This window comes from Fusarium oxysporum, chromosome VI (genome assembly GCF_013085055.1).
Source record: "Fusarium oxysporum Fo47 chromosome VI, complete sequence".
Taxonomy (NCBI): Eukaryota; Fungi; Ascomycota; class Sordariomycetes; order Hypocreales; family Nectriaceae; genus Fusarium; species Fusarium oxysporum.
Genome location: NC_072845.1, coordinates 1,141,390 through 1,162,410, shown reverse-complemented (window position 1 = coordinate 1,162,410; position 21,021 = coordinate 1,141,390). Strand labels below are relative to the sequence as shown.

Here is a 21,021-nt window from a genome sequence, read left to right as displayed (position 1 = left end):
GAGACAGCTGTCTTCATGAAGTGATAGTAGTGGGCGGAAGACTCCAAATAGCGGTTGGGCGGCGAGTTTGAGGTGAAAAAGTAGGCAGAAGTATTATATGCTAGTCCACTTGCCTTGATAGGCATGAGTGTAGCGTTGGGATATATCTGTCGATTTTGACAATTCCTGATAGTGGAGGGACTTGACTATTTAGTCGTCGAATAGGAGCCATTTCTCGGCATCTCGTGGTTGTAAGCTGCCCTGGCCGTCGTAGAAAACCTGACACTGGAGGGATGACCACCACCAGTGCAGTTCATCTGTAAAGAGAACTTCGAGACAGTTGATGCCGACAACTGCAGGATCTGTTCCATCGCGCATAATAGGTTCAATGGGGGAGAAGGAGATCTCGACAAGGCGAGGATGTTCATCGATGATTCCTGTGGGATCATACTCAAAGCGTAACCAGACCCGGTCCTGTTTGCCGACGTCGATGGGAGGTTCAAGGCAGTTCAGTCGTACTTCACCAAGAGCCTCCTTGTGGCCGTTTTTGTACGTGAGAAGGAGACCAGAGACCCCACGTTTGTCTGGAATTTGGCAGACTGTGATTTTGGAGAGATTGTGTAGGTTGGCGGACGAAAAGAAGAAGGGCTCGACACAATACCGAAAGTCCGGCATTGGTGGCACAATGGTGGTAGGGTCGAAGGGCTGAAAGCCTTGAGCAACGGGACTGGGGTCCTCGAAAGCTAGGCCACCAATACCCATAGATGACATGGAGTCGTAGTAAATTCGGTAGTTATCCATCGCTGGTGTAGATGCTAGTTCCCAGTCAAGGTCTGGGATTGCACCCACGAAGCCTAGGCAGACCTCTCGGCCTTTGCTGGTCCGAAGCTATAGTCTGTCAGTCACTTCGTAACATGAAACAATATGAGATACTTACACCCATCGCATCACCATTGCCGCCAATGCTTCCCCACCAGATCTCGGTAATTGCCTCGTTGTCGTCGAAGGGGGTGTGAAACCAAGCTGCATCGCCACCTGTCCGAGAGTAAAGGGCCAGGGATTTCTCGTCAATATCATGACTGTGAATTGCCATGGTTGTGTGTTCCCAATAAGTCGATATACCGATAGATGACTCTTTCAAGATGACAGGTGCCATTCGCGCCGGATACGAGCGTGGTTCTCCCACCCAACGGATCGCTATGTGGTGTGTTGGGCAGGGCCATGCGATCTGATGATAACGAGGTCCCCGCGATGTCGTGCAGAAAGCGCAAGGGCTTACTGGAGACAGGCTCCGAAGTTTGATCCCCTGTTTGGATATTAGATAGTGGGTTTCATGTCGTGAGTCATAAACTTACATCGTTAGTTGCCATGATCAAGCATCTTCCACATGGGATGTAGATGGCTCTCCACCATACTCCAGCAACTTGTTCAGCTTGAAAGGCATGGTCTAAATGAGCAACTACCAGGCTGACGACACCGAGATGGTTTTCGGCAATGTGGACGACATGCGCCGTTTCTCCCGGACCAAGTGCAAACAGTTCGGATGAGTTGCCTGGCTTCTGTTCCTGACCGTTCGACACAGACGCAACGTACTTCCGTCCTTGAAACAAAGAGAAGGCGACCTTAACTTGGCCCCTCAGAACAAAAGTAATACGGGAAGCCCTACGAAGCATGCACTCGTTCTCCCTCACTATGTAGTGTGAGACCAAATATCGGCCAATGCTTCGCAGGACTTCTGACGTCCTGCTGAGTTCCTGTTCAGCCTTTGTTTTGCCCTGAGCGAAACAAAGCGACAGTCCGTCAGCAATCATTGCCTCTGCCCATCTCGTGATTCTAGCGTGCTCTTACTTCATTTTTGGTGGCTCGAAGCCAAAGAGCAAGACTCGTTGCAACGCGCCTGAGCCGCAATTTATGTCCATCTGCTCACATCCGTCGTGAACTGCTATAGCTACCAGTATTAGATTCCCGCTTCAAAGTTGAAAGAAAGTGACAATATACCTGGGTCTGGTTCTTCCACGGGCAGGCCGCAAAGTCCGCAGCGCTTGGTTCTCGCAGTATTATTCATCGTGTCCGAATTGTAGTGACATAGAAAAGTTCGATATGTAGGTATGCAAGAAGGAGATTCTATCAAGATTGCTTTTCCTACAAACTTTTTAGAACGATAAAGTTAAGTTGCATTGTTAAATGGGAACATTAATTGGCACTGGCAGCTCCGTGAGCAGTGGCAGGTGGATCCTAAATCGAATAACAGCCTGAACAGTCAGAACACAACATGAGGTACCGAGTCAATGATGCATTGTTCACTTTTGTAGGTTTCATTGAATCGGAATCAGCAGCGCCGTCACAATAGACCCCCTCGTAAAGACTCTCGATATTTGCTGCCTGGTAGATAGGGTGACGCAGACCCCAACGTCAATAAGTATGCTTCGTTTCCACTCGCAGGTCAAAAAGTCCCAAGGCGTTTCGCGGCTACTGGGTTTTCTTCTGAGTTATCTTTAATCTGATTTCGGTTGATTTGCCCGAGTTCCTTTGATTCTCTTGCTTTCGCAAACCTTTTCAAATGATTAGATAAAAAAAAAACAAAGCCAGGGGCATTCTGCTGGAAGGAACTAATGCCCCAGTCACTATTTGCCATCTGGACCACCACAATGATCTCCTGCAGAGAATAAAGGTCTCCGACGATGGAAATACTAGTATCGAACGGTAGCTCAGCCTTCAATTGATCAAAAACTTGAATAAGGCGAGTCTTGAATCAGACCAGGAAGACGGGGTGAAAAGAACAGACGCCGCAGTTCAAGTCAAAAAGGCCTTCTCGCATCCTGTGTTGAGGGCATTGACGATGTTTTAGATGTTTACATAAGCTTTGACTTCTGCACATTCCATTGCACAAATATAATGGTTTATCTATCTTTCCATGCACAAGAATCAGTAACCTCTTGAGATGGGGGACTAAGTCCTTGTGCTGGGCTTGGCAGTTCCTCGCCCTTGTGGTATCTCTTTATGTGCTTTGAAACAGAGGATGAATTGTTGTCTTCTTCCGTACACCCCTGAAAAGTACATTTGCATTTGGTGTCTCTGTGCGAGGCGTTGATATGTTGTTGCAACAGGAGCTTCGCCTGGTGACCTATGAGTATCGCACTTCTTCATCAGAGTGCTTGGAGCTGCTGGTGCTAGTTCATAAGGACATTTGAGCAGAGCCAGCGGTTTCTTCAGCAGCGTATCTCTTTGATTGATTCTAGTATATTACAACTCAAATAGCTAAAGCAGATGAAAAGAAATGGTTCGAGACATAATGATAGTCATCAAGGAATGCCGGGCAAAAGTCTGTATTGGTCTGGAACCGATCCTGGGGCCCTCCGACCCAGCTCCGAGTTGCGTACTGATGGTCTCCACTATGTGTATATATATATAGAGGGAGAGAGAGCTGATGGTGGGATTGAGAGAAGAATGCGTTGGAGGGGAGGGGAGAGTGCTGAATTTATAGTCATATCCTGATGATGACGCTGCGATTTGTGTCTTCTTTGCCATAGGGAAATCTTGGTTGGTAAATTGCTTGGCTTTACTGCATAAAATGTTTTGACACAGCAACTGATATATCTTAGAGTCAAGCGACTCATGGAAAGGAAACACATGGAGATTTTGTCTATAATCGATGTTGTTCTAAGTGACTGCACAGTAAACTTGACCAATCATCTATTACAAACAATAAAACGCACTGTGATTCCACCGAAGAAGCAATAGCTTGTCCGGATTTTATTTCTTTGCTTATAATTACACCCGGAAATTTGTTATGTATGCTCGTTTGTGTCTGCAGCACGCCGATGCGACAACCTCTCAGTAGAGCAACTGAGTCACAGCAAGCAGACAAACCTTGATCTGCATCTCAATCCCTGACACCTCTTGACCTGCAAGCCATGTTTCAAACTGAGGAGCCCATAAATATTTGGGTTTGTATGTCAAACCTGGTCAAATCCTCTCATGTTCGTTGTCCCATGATCTGATGTCCGATGTATTCGGATATTTGCGTGGTGTTACCTACTCACCGCAATTCAAGATAACCACACGAAGGATACGACTTCAGGAGCTAGGATGTCGTATCCTACTAAATTATCGTGGTAGATTCTTACTATCTGGGTACACCAGTGTCCAAGTTGGAGGGAAGAATGTCCCTGCATTCTAGTGTTGGCAGCTATTTATTGGTTGTCTTGATCGAGTTTGCTATGGATGATGCCGCAGTCAAAGCGCAGAATGCTACGGTATCCAGCCAAAGAGAGCTCTTGTTTAGCTGCTTATGCTTTAAGGTTGGTGACCATGAGAATGAGGCTGGCTGAAGCCTTTAAGCGACAATAGTGTCTGTCAGCTGTTACATCAATGGCTAACAGCTCGACGAGCATGAGCTGAAGGTCAGAAGGGAAGCAAGACATTATACACTGTATAATTGAATCTTATTTCCCCTCTTTCTATCACATGCTCGTAATGCCTTCTTCCATTCATACTCTCCTAATCATCGTATAACTGGTGTTTAATATGGCTTCAACTTCAGAACCACTCACAAAAGGGACATATGCACCTTCGGGTCCAAACGACATACGCGGTCCCTGCCCGATGATAAACTCTCTCGCGAATCATGGCTATCTTCCCCGCGACGGCCGAAATGTTCGTGTTGAAGAAGTCCTCGCAGGCATGGACACAATTGGCCTCTCCAAGCCTCTCGCTGCCGCCTTTGCCAACCCCATCTTTCAAGAACGTGCGCCTTCAAAATTTCACGATGACCCAGTTGTCAAAAAATCTCTTTTGCAAACCATTTTGCAAACTATCAGGGACCCTTGGTCTGTTTTGGGTAAATTTGGTATGCGCAAGCCGGGTCAGCTGGACTCTGAGGGTCACAGGGTTTTGAACTTGGACCAGCTTGGGTTACCCAACACAGTTGAGCACGATATATCTTTGACCCGCCGGGATCATCAACAAGGTGATAACCTCACTCTTCAGAAAGACCTTGTCGAAGATCTCTTGGCGAGCTCAAAGGATGGTCAGACTCTTACTGCGAATGACCTCGCGGAATTTCGCAAGAAGCGCATCGCCAGACAGAAAGAGGATAACCCGGGTCTTCAATATGGGTCTTTCGAACACGATCTTGCGTGTGCGGAGATTGCGCTGATTCTCAATGTCATTGGAACTGGTGATAGTGTGCCATGTAACTATGCCAGGGCCTTTTTGCAGGAAGAGAGGCTGCCGATGCAAGAGGGATGGAAGAGAGAAGGGTCGAGATTGGGTATAATCGGGTTACTCACCAAGAGGAACGGTATCAAGAAGATTATTGGGATGGAAGTCAAGTCTTGATGTCATGGCTATCTCTCATTTCACTTCTGCAACGATTCCATCTGGGAAGCTTTTCTTTCATCTTGTTCAAATGATGGAGGCAAGATCAATGACCAAGTTGGTTGGTTTCTACAGAATGATGTCTTTTTACTACCTATATCCACCTAGTACCTAATGTTATGACAACAACTCCCAGTACGACTACTCCCTCCTTTAGTGATGTTGTTTATCCATGGCCCATCCGCTTTGCATCGCCGACATGTCATTCTTTCATCATTAAGCTCCTTCCATTTTCTGACGTCTTGACCGAGTTTCTCCGGATAGAAGTGGCAAGTGCGAATACGGGGGTTTCCAGTCACGCGGAGATCGTGACGGGTAGTTGCAGTTTCACCAACGATGGCTCCTTCCTGCGAGATGCAGCCGGCCATGACATTGGAAGGTTGTTGCATTAAATTCGCGCTTTCTGTAAGACGTTTACCTGCAGTCAACCTGTCCAAGGTAATGGAAGGTGTCTTAGCCTCTCTCTGACTGTTTTCTCCTGTCACGACCCATCCATCTCATCTTCTTACTTCTATCATCTCCACTGCTTCATAAGCTGTCATCCAAGAGACAAACCCTTGCAACTCGTCTCATTTGCCGCCTCATTCAAGCCTCTAAATCACAATGCAAAAGGACTATTCAGTCACAATGTTGAGCAACAAGACCCATGGGATACGGCGTAAAATAGCTTCCAAAACACTCACCCCTTCCGCAATCCTCCAAACAGTGACCAACAAGTAAGTAATATCCGATTATTCCAATGGAGTTGAACGCATAAATACTAACACTGTGTTCGAAATCAGCCAGCTCATCAAGCGCAAGCGTTTGACGCCCGAACACTCGCATACGAAGACGACCAATCGCAAAAACCCAAGCAAACAAATACTAGGGTTTTGTCGAAATACTGGACGATGTGATCGCTCTTGGGACAGTAGGTTTTCTCAAAGAGATGATTCAGTTATTTGCTAATTATCTATTCTCATTTGCACAATACCTGGACCACTTTTCACAATCATGGCCTAGATGACTGAATGAGGAATGAAGGGCTAGTGATCACTGCTATCCTTAAGTCTGTGTGAGTCTTGTCAATACCTCAGCAAGATAGATCCAAGAAATGAAAGCATCAAGAATGCGGGCTGTTATCTTTCTAACTCTCGTGGTACAACAAACACTCACCACAAGCCAGCCTGTGTTTGGTTTGAGCTTGCGCAGCCAACCGACTCGCCTTCCCACACCGTACCGTACCGTGCCGTAGCGTATCGTGCCGACCTTGACGCCATCGTGTCAAGCGACTTCACCGCAAGCTATCTCTCCATTTCACAGGGGGGCCGAGTTTCCATACAAGGCTAGATATGTTGGACGCTCCGCTCTGTCATGCGGTTGCACTTGTCCTCCGGCGCACGTCAGCTCGATCCTGTACCTAGTGCAGAATCTATCTTGTCTTCAGTCCAAGCATGCTAGCCCGATATGCGAGTATCTATTATGAGCTTTACCTGCAGCATATGCGTAACTCGACTCGACCGGGGCTTCCATGCTATGGGCAGGTGCTTGGGTTCCTGTCCTGCCACAGAGCTCTAGCTTCTATCAAGCCTCGGGACGAGCAATAGGCTTGGACTTCATCACACAACTTACACAACTGCCCGCCCGATGCCGCGGGCTTACCTTTCGGACAAATTTATACACTTTTCGCTGACCCAAACAGCAGTTTTCGGCGTATATTCCCAGAGATAAACAATATGATCGACCAGGTCCCGCATCAACACCACAAACGGTCGACTCGGATCATTATGGTTACTGTGGCCTAGCCTACGGACACCCGCAGCCTTCGAAACTGAGCCACCCGGTTCTCGCAGCACCCTGATAATACAGTACGCACGGGTTCGTACAGCCTGCCAGACGATACCAACAGGGCTTGGTCAACTAGCTCTCTGCCGTGCTTTCACGGCCAATGTTGATGCTGTTGCTCAAGAATTGATACATAAGCCTACATATCGAGAGGCAATCTCCTGCCAACTTGCCAGGACAAAGACTTACAAGCACTTCTCAATCCAGTGCCTGTCCAAACATTCTAAACTCACCCTAACCCAATACTTATCTTGTCACAATGACCTTCCCACTCAGCTCCGACTCTACCCAGGCTTCCAGCCCTGGTCCTGTCGCCAATCCGCCAGCTCAAGCCCCCGAACCAGCTCGCTATCGGGTCTTTCATATTCAACACTCCCCTGGCACTCACAAGATTTTCATTTCAACAAGCTCTCCGCGACCGGCAGGCTATCTCTACCATGTTCTGGAATCTTCAAATCCTCAAGATCCACAGCCTACCATTACTCTGGTCTCCGATATCATCGAGACCCTAGGTCAGGTCGGCACCATTCATGATAGCAGATGTGTGGGCTCTATTGCGTCCCAAGAACTCGACAATGCGTGCGCTACGATCAAGAGTCACCCAAGACCATTCGATCCTTACGAGCCTACCAACGCTCCTGGCAGACCGGGCCGCTGCGAGCTTTGGATCCTCTCTGTGATCGATACTCTGCTTGGGGACGGCCTCCTCCAGCCGCCTCCGTCGGAGCCTACCTCTCGAGCCCATCAACCTCCAAGACATCATCACACAGCTCACTGCACTCACCAACGACTCTACTCGTATCATCCCTACCAACGAAGGAGCCGCCCGGCTTTGGACCGTGAGTGATGTATGCCGGATGCACCTACACTACTGCAAATAATTGAGGCAACGAAGACATCTATTTATTGCTTAACAAAATGCTGGAATTTGAGGTGTGGTTTCGCTCGAGGGGAATCTTAATTTGAACGTACGGCAGACAGAAACATGTTGATAGTGATGTGGCCAACTCTTGTATTCATTCAACATACTTTTGCAACAATAATAAATCATGAGATTCAACTCTTCCAAGCATTCCGCCCCAAGCGAATAAGAAACAAGACTCATAAACTCCCTGTATCTCTCCCAAAGCACCATCATGATTCAACAACCATAGGATATAAGACAGACGCAAACAACAGAACGGTCAAAAGAGATGTGTCCACGGGATCCAGGATTAGAAAAAGAACGGAAAAGTAGATCATAGAGCCAACCCGTCTAAACCTGAGTCAATTCATCCTCCTGCTGCGCCATCCATGCTACTGACCAGGCTTCCTCTCATAGTACCAAGCACACAATCATTCGCATAAAAAAGATCCGGTTCTCCAGTATTGATCAAAGTCCAGTAGTGTCGTGATATATGCATGTACAGCTCCGGAAGTCACGCTGTGCTTGATTGAAAGGTCGAAATGTCGTTCCGATAACTGACTCCATATGCAACACAGTGAGTCCAGGATCAAGGTCTCCACACGCCAGGTTGCTCTAAATCGTCGACTTTCACAATTGCCATGTGGCCAGCAGGGTGTAGCAAATATCCAGGCTTGAGCAAGTTGACCCATCCCAAAGGTTACTCAAGAAGTCGGCCCGCGGTGCAAACAGGAGTAGATTCAGTAGAATCCACGGCAACAAGCGACCTATGTCGCAGACAGTAATGAAGCAAGTTGCGATCCAGTGATGTGAAACGAGAATGAATCCAGATTCGTAGTCATTGAATCACCTTGTTTGCATGTTACCTTGGCTCCTTTGGCATGGTATGTTTAGATACTTGTTTTGTTTCTTTGTGTCCCAGGCAACTCATTGCAGACGCAAATGAGTACCGGTATCGTCAGTGACGAATGAGCAAACCTCGGCTGAGGTAAGTTGTCCAGGTCATAGGATCCAAAGCAAAACATTGCTTGAGTAGGAAGAGATCCAGGCAAAAGCAAACATCCTCATGGAGTGGGTCCATTCCTTGGTCAAGCGGGAGGTATTTGCCAGGTGGTTGATCAGAGTCCAAGATGTCCAGGAAGTCCAGTAAGAGGTATCTGAGTCCAAGGAGTTCATGTGTGCACCTAGCTGCTTGAGTCAAGTCTGGCGAGTCAGTGTCTTTGCGATTCATATCAAGACAAATATCCATGGAAAGTCCCTAAGTGGAAAGAAACGGGAAGAGGAGGGAAAGCGAGGGGAAGCAAAAATTCCTTTCAAAGGGTTGGCTAATATATACAAGCTCGTTCGAACTCACCTTGCTGTCCGGATGCCGGCCTCTGCCAATTATTATTCCGATAAACACCGCGTCTCGACGGTGGTAAACACCGAAGAATCCGGGAGCTAAAGACATTGGAGTCGAGAGCAAGAACCAGCCAGATCCAGGAAGAACGGAAAACAGAATACTCCCCCTGAGGGTGCGTCCGGACAGCAAGGTCATGACATCGAGATACCACCCCAGATCCACCTGGTAAGGGATGGCTCCCCTTCCTTTTTCCAACTCAGCGCCGTGTCCCAGTGTAAAACGTATGCAGCATGGTCTCATCCTTAAGGCAAATAATGGTGTATAGTCGATGAGGTCGTCAATCCAGGAAAGGCCCATCCACAATGCAATGTCGTCATAAAAAGAGTAAAGAAAAAAGACATCCAGGTATGCGTCTCGTAAGGTCCAGTTCGTGTATCCAGGGCATCATCGGTAGCAATAACAGTTGGCACGGTACGTCCAGGGGTATTATCGACTCCAAGGGAGATCCAGGTTTGTAGAAGACGGAATCAGCGTCCAGAGGGGTGGAATTTGATACCTTTCCAGTAGGAAGCTCCTATTGAGATGCAAACTTGCAACTCGGTGGTGGCACCAGCCAGAGAAAAGAAATCTGAAACCTCTGAAGGGGATCATATCCGGAAGAAACAGAAAAGGATGAAATGGTCGATCCAAGGAAAATAAGCCGTACTCCATGTAACCCGGTCATTATGCAGAAATCATCACACTCGCGAGGAGGTCGGAGTGCCTCGTCAAGTTCAGGCAGGAAAGGGAAGGGCACAAAGATCCGGCCTCGGTCCTCCGGGAAACACACCTTTTACCGGCGGCTTGATCGGTGGTGTCGGTCTGTGCTGTGCCTGTCGCTCTCTCGCTCACTACGTCGGCTGCTGGAGGTACCACTGGGATTTGTTTGAGTATTTGTTGGTGTCGCGGAAGCGCGAGTACGGGGGGTTTCTTCATACTGTGTGGCCTGGGTATATCCTTGTGCTGTTGATTGACCTGCTAAACCTTGAGTGTTAGTAATTCGACCATATGGAAACCCGCCGCGCGGGTGTTGCCTCCGCTATACGCACCACGACCGTAGAAGGGATCCTGGGGCTGCATCGCGTAGCCCGCAGGAGGAGCCTGACCTGAATATGGGTAAGCAGTGGCTGTATAGCCTTGTTGCGTGGGAGCAGCAGTGGCATAGGCCTGCTGAGCAGCAGCTGATGACGTGGCCATCTGGTTAGCGTAAGGGTCGTATCCGCCTCTGGGGCGTTGGTTTGTTCCGACGGCCACGTAGGGGCTCTGGGAAGCCTGGTAGGATGGATCCATGGTGGCCGCGGTAGTAGAGCTGAACCTTGTATCCGCCGGGGGAGGAGATTGCTGGGTTTGGGCATAACCGGCAAACGCACCACTACTTGAGGCACCGTAGGACTGGCCGTATGAGCCAGCGGCTCCAGTGTAACCGGGAGCACCCGTTCCTGGGTATCTGGGACCATCAAAGCCAGGGTCACGAGCGTATGGGTCGGTCTGATAAGGGCCCTCGGTAGGACCGTGGTGCTGACGCGACTGGTGCGTCTCCGAGTAGCGGTATTGCACTACAGGTGAGTTAGATGAGTGTCTCGGCGGTACGCCAACGTTTCTCGAGGCAATAGTACCTCCAGAGGTATTGCGCGACGTCTGCGCACGCCTTTCACTATCCCATCGAGCAGAGTCTGCTTTTAGATCCTCAATCATAGCCTGGCGTATCATCATTAGTATCTGATGGGTAGTTATTAATGTTGAAAAGAAACTCACAGTTGTAAGATTCCTGTAAGCGGTGATGTAGTAGCCTTGCACGGCTTGGCCTGTCTGAGGGTTCTGTTGTCATGAAATGTGAGTCAATTGTTTCATCGCGATAGTGGGGTTCATCAAGGCAGATGGCGTACCTCGTAATGACCGGGACGCACGAGGGCATCGTTGCCCAGATAGCGGCAGATGTCGGCGGAGATGACTTCGCGGTCGATGCCATCGCGAGGCACGAAGTATTCGTTTTGTCGTCCCGTACCAGAAGTGGTAGGGGCAGCGTTCCGGGATGATCTCGACATGTTGTTGATGTGTGGGGAGGATATGGCCGACGAAGAGGTAAGATGAGATGAGGAAGAAGAAGAGATGGAAGAGAAGGTCGACAGAAGTGCGGGAGAAGAGGAGATAGAGCCGGAGATGGGGGAGGAGGGAGACGACGTGGAGAGAGCTGAGAGGGTAGAACAGGCAGAAAGAGAAGAAGCGGGCAGGTGAGGATGAGGAGGAAGAAAAGGCGAATGGCGGTGGTGGGCGGTGGGCGTATCCTGTGGGTCTGCACTGTCTATTGGCTGTGGTAATGGTGGTGCTGATGCTAGGCGCTGACGAGGGGATTTCCCACTGGCAGAGTGACTTGCAGGAGACCGAGAGGCCAGAAGACGTCTGCTGGCACCAGTGCTGACACTGGAGCTCGAGCTCAGATTGGAATTTGACCGGCAGTGGGACAGGTTTTGCTGACGGCGAGACGCAGTTGGCTGGAAGCGTCGTCTCGGCGGTGGTCTTGGTGGAGATGCAGGAGAAGGCAGAGGAGGAGGAGGGGCCAGTCCAAAGACAGACGTTGCTGGTGCTGATGATGGAGGTGCTGGAGGGGGGAAAGAAAATGAGAATGGTGGCGATGAGCATGCAGGAGGTTGGTTATGCTGATGCTGATAACCAAACCCGGAAGGTTGAGGTTGCTGATGACTTGATGTTGATGGGTCGTCGCCCACAAAACCCTGATACTGTTGGGCGTTGTGGTTTTTGTGGTGGAGCTGGTTCTGATTTTGCAGTAAGCCAAGATAGTATAAGCTGGGGTCTCCCGGCTGTTCGAGACAAAACGCAGACTCTGCTAAAATCTCGTCTATTGATGAGGAACTTCCCTCTTCAGGCTGGGCTGTCAACGTGATGACTGATTCTTCCCTGGGACTATCCGTGCCGGACGCTTGTCTCCCTCCTTGACCGAGCCCAACACCAAGCTGCGGGATCTGCAACTGGCGCTGGCCTCGTGCGTGGGTGCCCTGATACTGATCCTGATCCTGGCTAGCCTGCTCCTTGTCTGTTCCGTGCTGCCAACAACCCTGCGTCCAGTGGCGACCTATTTTGGTGGACCGTTGGACGTTACCGAAGCCAGATGCGGTTGGCACCTCTTGGGTTTGCAGAGCTTGCTCTACAGCGCGTCCTCTGCCTTGCCCGCCTGGGTCCTGGTCTCGAGGTTGGGCTTTGACTTTAGCGGTGACTGACGACACTTGGGCACCGCGAGAGGCTGGGCTAAACCCTCTGTTTGTCGGTTGAGAATCTCTGGGTTTCAATCCCTCTCCCAAATTCAGCTCCCGACTTTCTTGTGACTCTGCGACCAAGCGGTTTCCGGCTGGCGAGTCACAGCGCAGCCCACCGTATGCTGAATGATCAATGATTGCGGTGGCTGTCACGGCGAACGCCGCTTGTTGTCAATCGACTTTTAACACCGCGACAAGGCTTGTCGTATTTCTGCGAAACTGTTCAAAGTCCCGTACCTAGGACTTGGCATCTATCCTGTCAACTGAGGTTTTGCACCGTGATGTATCCCTCGTGTGGTGTGACAGGTGCGCTGTAAGCCACTTTTCCTGTCTTATCCCATTAAGGAAGTGCAGATGTCTCGTCGTCCGGGTCGCAACGTGGCTTGTCCCTTGTTTGTTCCAAAGATAGCGAAATTGCGTCAGTTATGGGGTACTTTGATTGAAATATCAATTCTCGAAAATTGAACATGTAGAAACGATTCAACCTGTCGTTTATTAAGATCGAACCCGTCGCGGTCCGGATCAAAGATCGAAACGGATCACGACCTTGTCTGTGCTGGCAACGCAGAATGTCTGGGTCCTTTGGGGACAGCTGGTGACAACCAAACAAGTTGCAGATATCAATAGCATGCGCGGCAGATGACACTTCCAATATCTCTCTGTTTCTCGCGTACAAGGCTATCCCTTGTTTTGACGATGCCCAACGACCACTCGAGCCTTCTTCCCCGTCTGTGGTAGGATAATGATGGCGGTACGCCGTCTCTAAGTTACGATCGCCCTCAAGCGGAGCTGAGATACCTCGTACGAAACTCGAATAGGCGACATCAAACTTTGTTTTCTTTCAAGAGATCAGCGCTTGTTGGCGAGACTAGTACTGTAGTGCCGTGAGGTAAATTGTAGACGCGAAGAGAAATAATGATGGGGGTACTATGACGTCTTGCTTTCCAACTTGGGGTTTTGTTTTTCTTTTCCAGGGAAGTGCCGTGATCTGTAAGAACGAGGCTACCTTGTCGAAGTGACAGACGAACGAGAGTGGACGAGAAGAATGAGCGGCCACAATATGTGCCATCGCCTCAGCTCATCATGCACCTCACACTGCTGCTTTATATCTCTCGTCAAGTATCCAATACTCCCGATACGTGCAGATTCACTATCGCTCCTCAACTCTAAGCGACACGTAGATAGATGGAGCTGGTCGTAACTCTTCTCAGCTCTTCGTCACCTATCGCAAGGAAAGCTGTGCCTCTATTCCGTTGCAGCTGCAATATTTGGTCTCGCCCAACTGTCTCGGGACGTTGGGCATCCTTACTCCTGTGTCTCCTTGTTTCTCCATGCCATGTCCCAGTCGTTGTCGCTGACCGTGAATTGCAACCTTTAACGCCCACAAATGATAGGCAACGTGTTTCCACAGCGGGATGCTTGTCAGATGTTGCGATATTCCAGCAATACCGCAGCTGCATTTGAGGCCTATTCCCGGTTTGAGTCTTTGAGTGGCTGGCGGTTGGCTTTTCGGCTGCGCTTTGGAGGGTGGGTTGGGTAGCAATGCCTGCGCCAATTGAAGCCCAACCCTCTGCCTGCAGGTCCATGTGTTCGGTGCCCAAGCCTTGCTGTCCAATCATCTGGGGAAATTTGACCCAAACTTGTCAACGTCTTGGCATCCCACGAAGTCGTACATTTTGTCATTGACTTTGATAGTTTCTGTACCTCCATCAGCAGACTGTGGTTTTATTAACATGCTTCCGGCCTCTCCGTTGATTTAGGATGAGACGCGTGCGTGAGAGCACGAAAGCCTTGATACTTTGTTGATCCCCCTGATGGGCGCTTCGGCTATTCGCAGCCTTACCGACCTGTCAAGACGCTTCGGTTGTTTTGACAGACTTGTGTGACCAAGAATCTGCATGTTCCCTGAACTGTGCATCTGCCTCTTTCTTCAAAGGGTTTCAGAACGCCAACGAAAAGTGGATTATCGCACAGCCACGGCTGTACGAACAAGTCCAAGTCTCGTGTATGCTGAGCAGAATGGTGATAACAGCCAATGTAACATGTCGTCTTCTTGCGGCAAAGCCCAAGTCTAAGCTGATGCCGGTGCATCGAGTTACCTCCTGCCATCGTGCTGTGACCTTTTGTTGACGATAACGCAAAGTAAGCGTGAGCAATTGCAACACAAACCTTCAAAAAGCTCGGGCGAGAAACCGCATAGTAATCACTTTCTGTTCAACCAAATTTGAGCCGACTTTGACCTTGCTCGAGTTTGCCTCCCCGGCTCCTTCTTGAAGTCGTTCCTTGCGTCTTTTGCGCAGAGTTGCGTGCAGCAGGTTGTCGTTCAGCGAATGTCGGCTGGACACGTTCTGCGTCTTGTAGATCTTTGGCCATATGCCAATCTCTATGGTTTTGGAGCGCTTCCGGGTCCGCGAAGCTGGCCTTGCAGCGAGAACATACAACATCGGTCAATGAATGCTGTTTTTGATCCACTTGCACATCGAAGGCGCTTTCATGCCACGGTGATGCGTGAGACTCATGCATGGCAAGGTCGGATTCATGGCGGGCCTCACAATCATACTTAGTAGCGAAACTGAGGGTCTTTTGGGTGGGATCTGATGGCAAAGAGCCAGCTTTGGAGTCTTCCCCGTGAGTATGTGAGTCGGTTAGGGAGGTTCTTTCGTGATCAGTGGAGGGTCGCTTGGAGAAGAACCGCTGAATGCCACCATCCTCGACGCGGCGTTTCTTCGCGGAGGGTTCTGGTGCAGTAGAAGATTGACGGCTATCGGGAATCGACGATCGAAGAGCTCCTGCCTCTTCCCCCTTGACAAGAAATGCGCCGATGCCCATGTTACCTTTGACGCCGTCTTCAAAGCCTGCTACGCTAAGACTCAAGTTTGCACAAGGCCAGACTCCTCTCCCTTCTGCGATTATCTGCAAAAGGAGGTCTTTAGCCAATTCGAAAAGACTGCCTTCGTCTATGATTCTGCCTTGGGGGATGGGTCCCGACCGCGATCTCACTTGTCCCTCATGGCGATGATGTAAGTTCATCGTCCTCGGTCGTCTCTTGTTTTCCAGAACTCCCTCCTCAACGAGGCGAGCGAATATGTCAGCTGCAAAGATTCTCAGCCATCGCGTTGCTTGTTCTGAAGAGTTGATAGTTGGACGAAAAGACTTAGCCGACAGCATCGACTTGATCTGTGTTCTTGAATTGACCTCGCTTGTGTCAATACCTCGGATGGTATTATATATCCAAAAACCTGTATCATGGCCAAGCTTTGTTTTCATAGTTGCCAAAGGAACATCCAACAATTCAATGACGCTCTCTGTGTTGAATGTCGATACTATCTGCTCTCCGAGTTTGCCACCCAAGTTTCGAAGTTTGGGGATTTTGAAGCCAGCCATAAAAGCAGACACAGCTCTGTTGCGTACGACAGTCTGTTTGTTTGGTTTCTTGTATGCCGAACCCAACTTACTGAGAAGCTTGTTGCTTGCTACTCCAGCTGAGCACGTGTATCCCAACTTCTGTCGAACTTCGGCCCTGACTTTGCGAACGATCTCAGATCCGATGAGGATTGCTACATCATCCCAATCTGGATCGACTGTTTCCTGTTCCTCATCCAGATCAATCAAAGCATCGGTCTGCCAGTCGAGCGCGGCAATGGATGGCAAGGGAAGGTTCTCAGTAGGGTCGTCATAGGGGGGCGGGTTTGATAATTCTGGAAAGCGCTCCAGAAGGATCAGGTGGGTTTGGCTCGATAGATCGAGGAAGACCTCGTCAATACTTGCTTTTTCCACCTTCTGGAGATCAAGCGGCAGAGCCTCTTTGATACATGCTAAGATCTTCCGAGACTGAAGGCGATAGTGATCAAGTGAAACCTTATCTGTTGCTATGTGGGCGGCGGCATCCTCACGATATGCCCACTTGTCGTCGCCTTCTCTCCATGTAGCTACGTGCTGGACGATAAGTTCAGGGCACAACTTTTTTGCTTCTTCGACATTGCAATGGCGTCCAATACCAAACTCGCGTGCAGGATAGTTGACTGCGATGAGACCTTGCCTGTTGGAATGTCAGAGACTCGAAAGTGGGTTGGAGAATCATGATATTAGGAGTAACGCTCTGGTGGTGACTGGGGAGAACAGAGCTCCTGGACTGGACATAAACCCCAGCGTGGCAAAACGAGGCTTTCATTTCCATGGCTATGGAAGACTACCGTCTATGGATGTAATCGTGACAACTTTGCCTGCCAAGAACAGCGGAGCGACAAGGATCAAGTGTTACACAACCTGGGTCAGGAGGTCACGATCTTCGGAGAATTAACATATGAGTTTTCGAGGGTTCGGCTGAGAATGTTCTTGGAGGCTGTGAAGTGAGTTGTTGACTCGTATTTCCATGCTCTACAGCTTTTCAGAGATTCTGGGAAGGATCATTCTCTATTCCGCGAACAATGAACGGTCATGGCAACAAGCACGAAGATACTTGGTGACGATCCATCTCGCAAGGTTGAGAGTAACACGATGCAAGCCTCAGCGAAAACTATTTGCTACTGTCCAATCACTGCTGCATCTAAATAGAAAGATCGAGCAACAGACTCGATTCTCAGTCCAACAGAGGATTTGAGGAATCGGAGAAGAGAGACAACACCTTGTGTTCCATGAGGAGTGTGAGAGTGCGGGAAAATCAGGGCTTGACCTTGGTAGGGACTCGGGAAATAGGAAATGCATTTGTGCTCACCATTGTTGAACAGCTAACGGCTTGTCCTCTGGAATACCAAGTCTAACCGTCTCGCACTGCGCATAAAAGGCGTCGAGGTCAATGTGGGCAATGACGCGCAGCGGGTTCGAAGTGTTGGACGAAGCAAGCTGTGAGAATTGGCGATACGTGAACTGGGAACGCCGCCGGCCTCCTTCAAGCAGTGGTGACGAAGCCCCGAGAGGCCTGTTTAGCGGTGAAGAAGACATAAAATGTGAGGCTTCGATATTTTAGGGCTTTCTTGACGGCGAAAAATGCATTCGTGTTGTGCGGCTACTGCAAGGCGTTGGTAATGCAGGCGGTCGATGTCTCTCTTCACGGAGAATTTCTCGTGTCCGCGAACGCCACAAACAATGCGACAATGTCGCTCTCTTCGCAAGCTCTTCACAAGTTGGGGCTGGGTTTCTTGAGAGAATTGAGATATGCTCCTACGAGGAGTCGTGAGCTTAAAGATGAAGATAGACGTGGTGAATGGAAGGAGGAACGCGAGATGTGATAGGTCCGCGCCAGTGCCATTCAACTCCTTCACAGAGCAAGATCCACTTTCGAACGTCGTTCCTTCTTGTCCTTAGTTGCCGTTCATTTACAAGACGATGGTTTTAGTAGGATATCTCAGCTGTTTCTCTATGAAAGAAACGAGTCTCACTATGATAAATGCCTGCTCTGATGATTGTGTTGTCTGGCGTTATCGAGGTCGTACACCTGACAGTGCAGAAACATGCACGTTATACATTTAAATAGGATGTTGGGCCAGAAATTGCAGATTTCAACAAGACTTCAAAAGAATTCATCCTCCATAAACCTACGCATGTTTCAGCGAAATTACAAGTCTTGAGTAAGATGATATGTGCAGAAGGTTCTTTGATTGCTCAGTGTCAAGAAAACCATCCGATCCGTGAAAAGCCACCCTAGAGCATGCGTGCCACGATGGCTTCAACCTGCATCACAACCCACCGTGGCACAGGGCATTTCCCCTCCCCTCTTCAAGTGGCACTGCCTACATGACTTGACCCTCTTAGTGACTTGGATCTCAGAGGAGTGCTCATCTGGCTCTTCATAGTTCTCCTTCACAACCACCTATCCCATCCCCAGCGCAAAGATATGAGCCTCGCCACCACCTCTTCAGGTACATACGACCAAAGCTCGTAGAGAATACGGGATCCCGTCCGCTCTCCCATCGTCAAGCTGCGAAGCGCCGGATTAGTAGTTGGGTCGGTGACGACCAGCGAATCCCCGGTGTTGTATGTCTTTTGCGATATTCGGCATCTCTTTTTGCCTCGAGACTACTCAAGTTACTGCACAATATATGAACGAACCGGTTGGGCAAGCCTGTCTTTGGAAAGTGATGCTTGTCGGGTGAACCCTTTATTTAGCGTTGACAATAGTAAAGTCTGTACCTACGTGGTCCTCCACGCACGATTTCTAAAGCTGCTAGTAACACCTACGCTATTCAAGCAAGGCACAGTGGCCTTTGTCGAGTCCAGGTGCGTGTCTAAGTAACCGATCCTGATTAAAACATAAGAAAAACACACAAGTCTTTGCGCTTATTGTGGTGGCTAAGCTGGACTATACCAACTAGTTCTAGTCTTTAAACATTACGTATACCGCTACTGTCCTTTTCCATCTCTTGCCCTATAACAAATGATATAAGTCTTTGTGCAACTCTTTGGGTATCTAATTCGAAGTCATAGCCGCTGCCCTCTTCTCGGGGTCGCTCCCCTCAAGCCCATACCGTCTTTTCAATTCCTCCACCAGTGGCCCAAACTTGTAGTCGCTCACCATGCTATCATGGCGGCTACAGGGCGAGTGGCGGATGGGTAGAAACCACTCGATGATCGAGTCTCCCATGACTGATTTGAAGTTTTGCAGGTAACCCAAGTGCCATGGGTTCTCTCCAGGTTCTGCCTGGAGGATGGCGAATGTCCGCCTAGCTTGTTGGTCTCTAGCCGCCATTGCGCTTGCTCGTGCGGACGCAGCGCCATTCGCTTGTGTCATTCCACTGGTGTGAGCTGCATCTGGAGCCCTAGGACCCTCTCCGGGTCTTTCCAGTGGGTAAGTGATGGTGTTGAATCGATCATTCGGTGGGGTGTCTGTCGGAATCCGAACTGCCAGTCGAAAGATCTGGTTCTTCTTGTACATATCGACATTGGTGATGTTTTGAAAAGCAAATCTTAAAGCCGTGACTGTCATGGTTATGGAAAACAAGCCGAAAAGACCACCAAGTGCCAGAGCAACAATGAGTCGCGCGTCAATACTTTTGGCTTCTTGTAGGCGTAGGCTGGTAAGGTAGCCATTGGTGGAAATAATGATTATGCAAAAGCAAGCACAGTAGAAGCAAAATTGTATAAAAAAGTTAAAGGCTGCTGAAGCATTAGTTGCTGCACAAGGTTTCCTCAGGGCTGACACTCACAAGTTTCCGAGATGATGCCGCCCATCCAGGGACAGACATGGTCCATCTTGTACACGCAATAATCATACTCGGTAGAATGATGCGCCCGGTCAGGCTTCCAGTTTCTGCAATCGGAGCACCACTTAGGGAAACCATCGAGTTCGCAAACAAAGATATCTTTGCTGTAGAACGACTCAAGACCGGGGCTGTCGGGTTCGTCGTCTCGAGGGGCCCAAGATCGTATCTCGACGTCGGCTCCGTTGCTCGCTCGTTGATTACGCTCCTGCTCGAGGGCTTCCCTTTCGGCTGTCCATGGCACAAAGCCAGGGTTGAATTGAACCGTTACGTAGCATCGTATGTAGGCTGCGACCATGAGAAGGAGGAGGATAGAATACAATGCAATTAGAACAACGCCGACTGCCGTCTTGCCCCTTTTTTGCATGAAATCCTGGACTATTAATTGTCAGCAAATGTTTAATAAGCAGCAGCACAGCAAGACAGAGCTCACCGCAGCAGTAGACAATGATATCGTAGGTCGCGTAAGCCACGAGTGCCAGCATCAGCAGAGGAAGCCCGCGCGCGATCCATCGCGTGGAACGGCGTTTGCTGGTTGAGGGTTCTGGCATCTCATCGCTCCATAGGAAGGACCAATTCGACGAATGACTGGAGTGAGGGCTCGCGGGCGGCTCTATCCCGGTGATTACAGAGAGTGAAGAATGTGAGTGTGTGCGAGCTGATCGTGGACGAGTAATGATCTCATCTTCTGTTGTTTGTGCTGCGGCATTGGCAGTTTCCGCTGTAGTAACAATACCAGGTCGGGCCAAGTCCGCCAAGTCCGACTCGTCCGGGTGGGTCACCACCGTGCTTTCCATCGCTGTCATTTTTCAGAACACACTGTGTAACTACCCAATCAGGAAATGCTAGATGGAAGGCTCCGAGGTTGGTAGATTCGATCGATATATAATCGTCGACAGATTTTGGGTACAGAAATGGAAAAGTCTCATACACCCAAAAGGAACAGCGTGTGCAATACTCATACTTTCTATAGTCATACTTCAAGTTTCTGTCACATGTGTGTTATAGTGTGCCCTTCCAACGTTGTTGCTGTGCAATTGTCGACTTAGACTTCGATACGGAGTACTCTCGAATCTATTTACATGG

At 49.4% G+C, this 21,021-nt stretch overlaps 5 protein-coding genes across 5 annotated transcripts; 2 read left to right on the top strand and 3 right to left on the bottom strand.

Moving 5' to 3' along the window:
* Nucleotides 1-189: 189 nt before the first annotated feature.
* FOBCDRAFT_294423 (uncharacterized protein) lies at nucleotides 190-2,044 on the bottom strand (the record flags this gene model as incomplete). The annotated part of the gene is made up of 5 exons (XM_031187083.3): nucleotides 190-867; nucleotides 917-1,285; nucleotides 1,335-1,820; nucleotides 1,863-1,921; nucleotides 1,978-2,044. 5 exons carry the CDS (start codon nucleotides 2,042-2,044, stop codon nucleotides 190-192), a joined length of 1,659 nt encoding a protein of 552 aa, XP_031038218.3.
* Nucleotides 2,045-4,477: 2,433 nt separating this feature from the next.
* Nucleotides 4,478-5,486, top strand: FOBCDRAFT_40200 (Chloroperoxidase). Its single transcript, XM_031187084.3, has one exon. It carries the CDS (start codon nucleotides 4,507-4,509, stop codon nucleotides 5,317-5,319), a length of 813 nt encoding a protein of 270 aa, XP_031038219.2. The 5' UTR covers nucleotides 4,478-4,506; the 3' UTR covers nucleotides 5,320-5,486.
* Nucleotides 5,487-7,441: 1,955 nt separating this feature from the next.
* Nucleotides 7,442-8,029, top strand: FOBCDRAFT_294422 (uncharacterized protein; the record flags this gene model as incomplete). Its single annotated transcript, XM_054704988.1, has 1 exon — nucleotides 7,442-8,029. The coding sequence occupies one exon, from the start codon at nucleotides 7,442-7,444 to the stop codon at nucleotides 8,027-8,029; it is 588 nt and encodes a 195-aa protein (XP_054560963.1).
* A 1,059-nt stretch (nucleotides 8,030-9,088) lies between these two features.
* On the bottom strand, nucleotides 9,089-17,949 carry FOBCDRAFT_251139 (uncharacterized protein; the record flags this gene model as incomplete). Its single annotated transcript, XM_059610936.1, has 12 exons — nucleotides 17,454-17,949; nucleotides 14,980-16,778; nucleotides 14,909-14,949; nucleotides 14,587-14,719; nucleotides 14,413-14,437; nucleotides 14,049-14,111; nucleotides 11,354-12,740; nucleotides 11,223-11,285; nucleotides 10,517-11,165; nucleotides 10,258-10,342; nucleotides 9,441-9,729; nucleotides 9,089-9,274 (listed from the first exon to the last, which is right to left on the bottom strand). The coding sequence occupies exons 1-12, from the start codon at nucleotides 17,678-17,680 to the stop codon at nucleotides 9,089-9,091; spliced, it is 4,947 nt and encodes a 1,648-aa protein (XP_059467342.1). The 5' UTR covers nucleotides 17,681-17,949.
* Nucleotides 17,950-18,989: 1,040 nt separating this feature from the next.
* Nucleotides 18,990-20,650, bottom strand: FOBCDRAFT_225342 (DHHC palmitoyltransferase-domain-containing protein). Its single transcript, XM_031187090.3, has 3 exons — nucleotides 20,369-20,650; nucleotides 19,882-20,313; nucleotides 18,990-19,831 (listed from the first exon to the last, which is right to left on the bottom strand). The coding sequence occupies exons 1-3, from the start codon at nucleotides 20,484-20,486 to the stop codon at nucleotides 19,146-19,148; spliced, it is 1,236 nt and encodes a 411-aa protein (XP_031038225.3). The 5' UTR covers nucleotides 20,487-20,650; the 3' UTR covers nucleotides 18,990-19,145.
* Nucleotides 20,651-21,021: the final 371 nt, after the last annotated feature.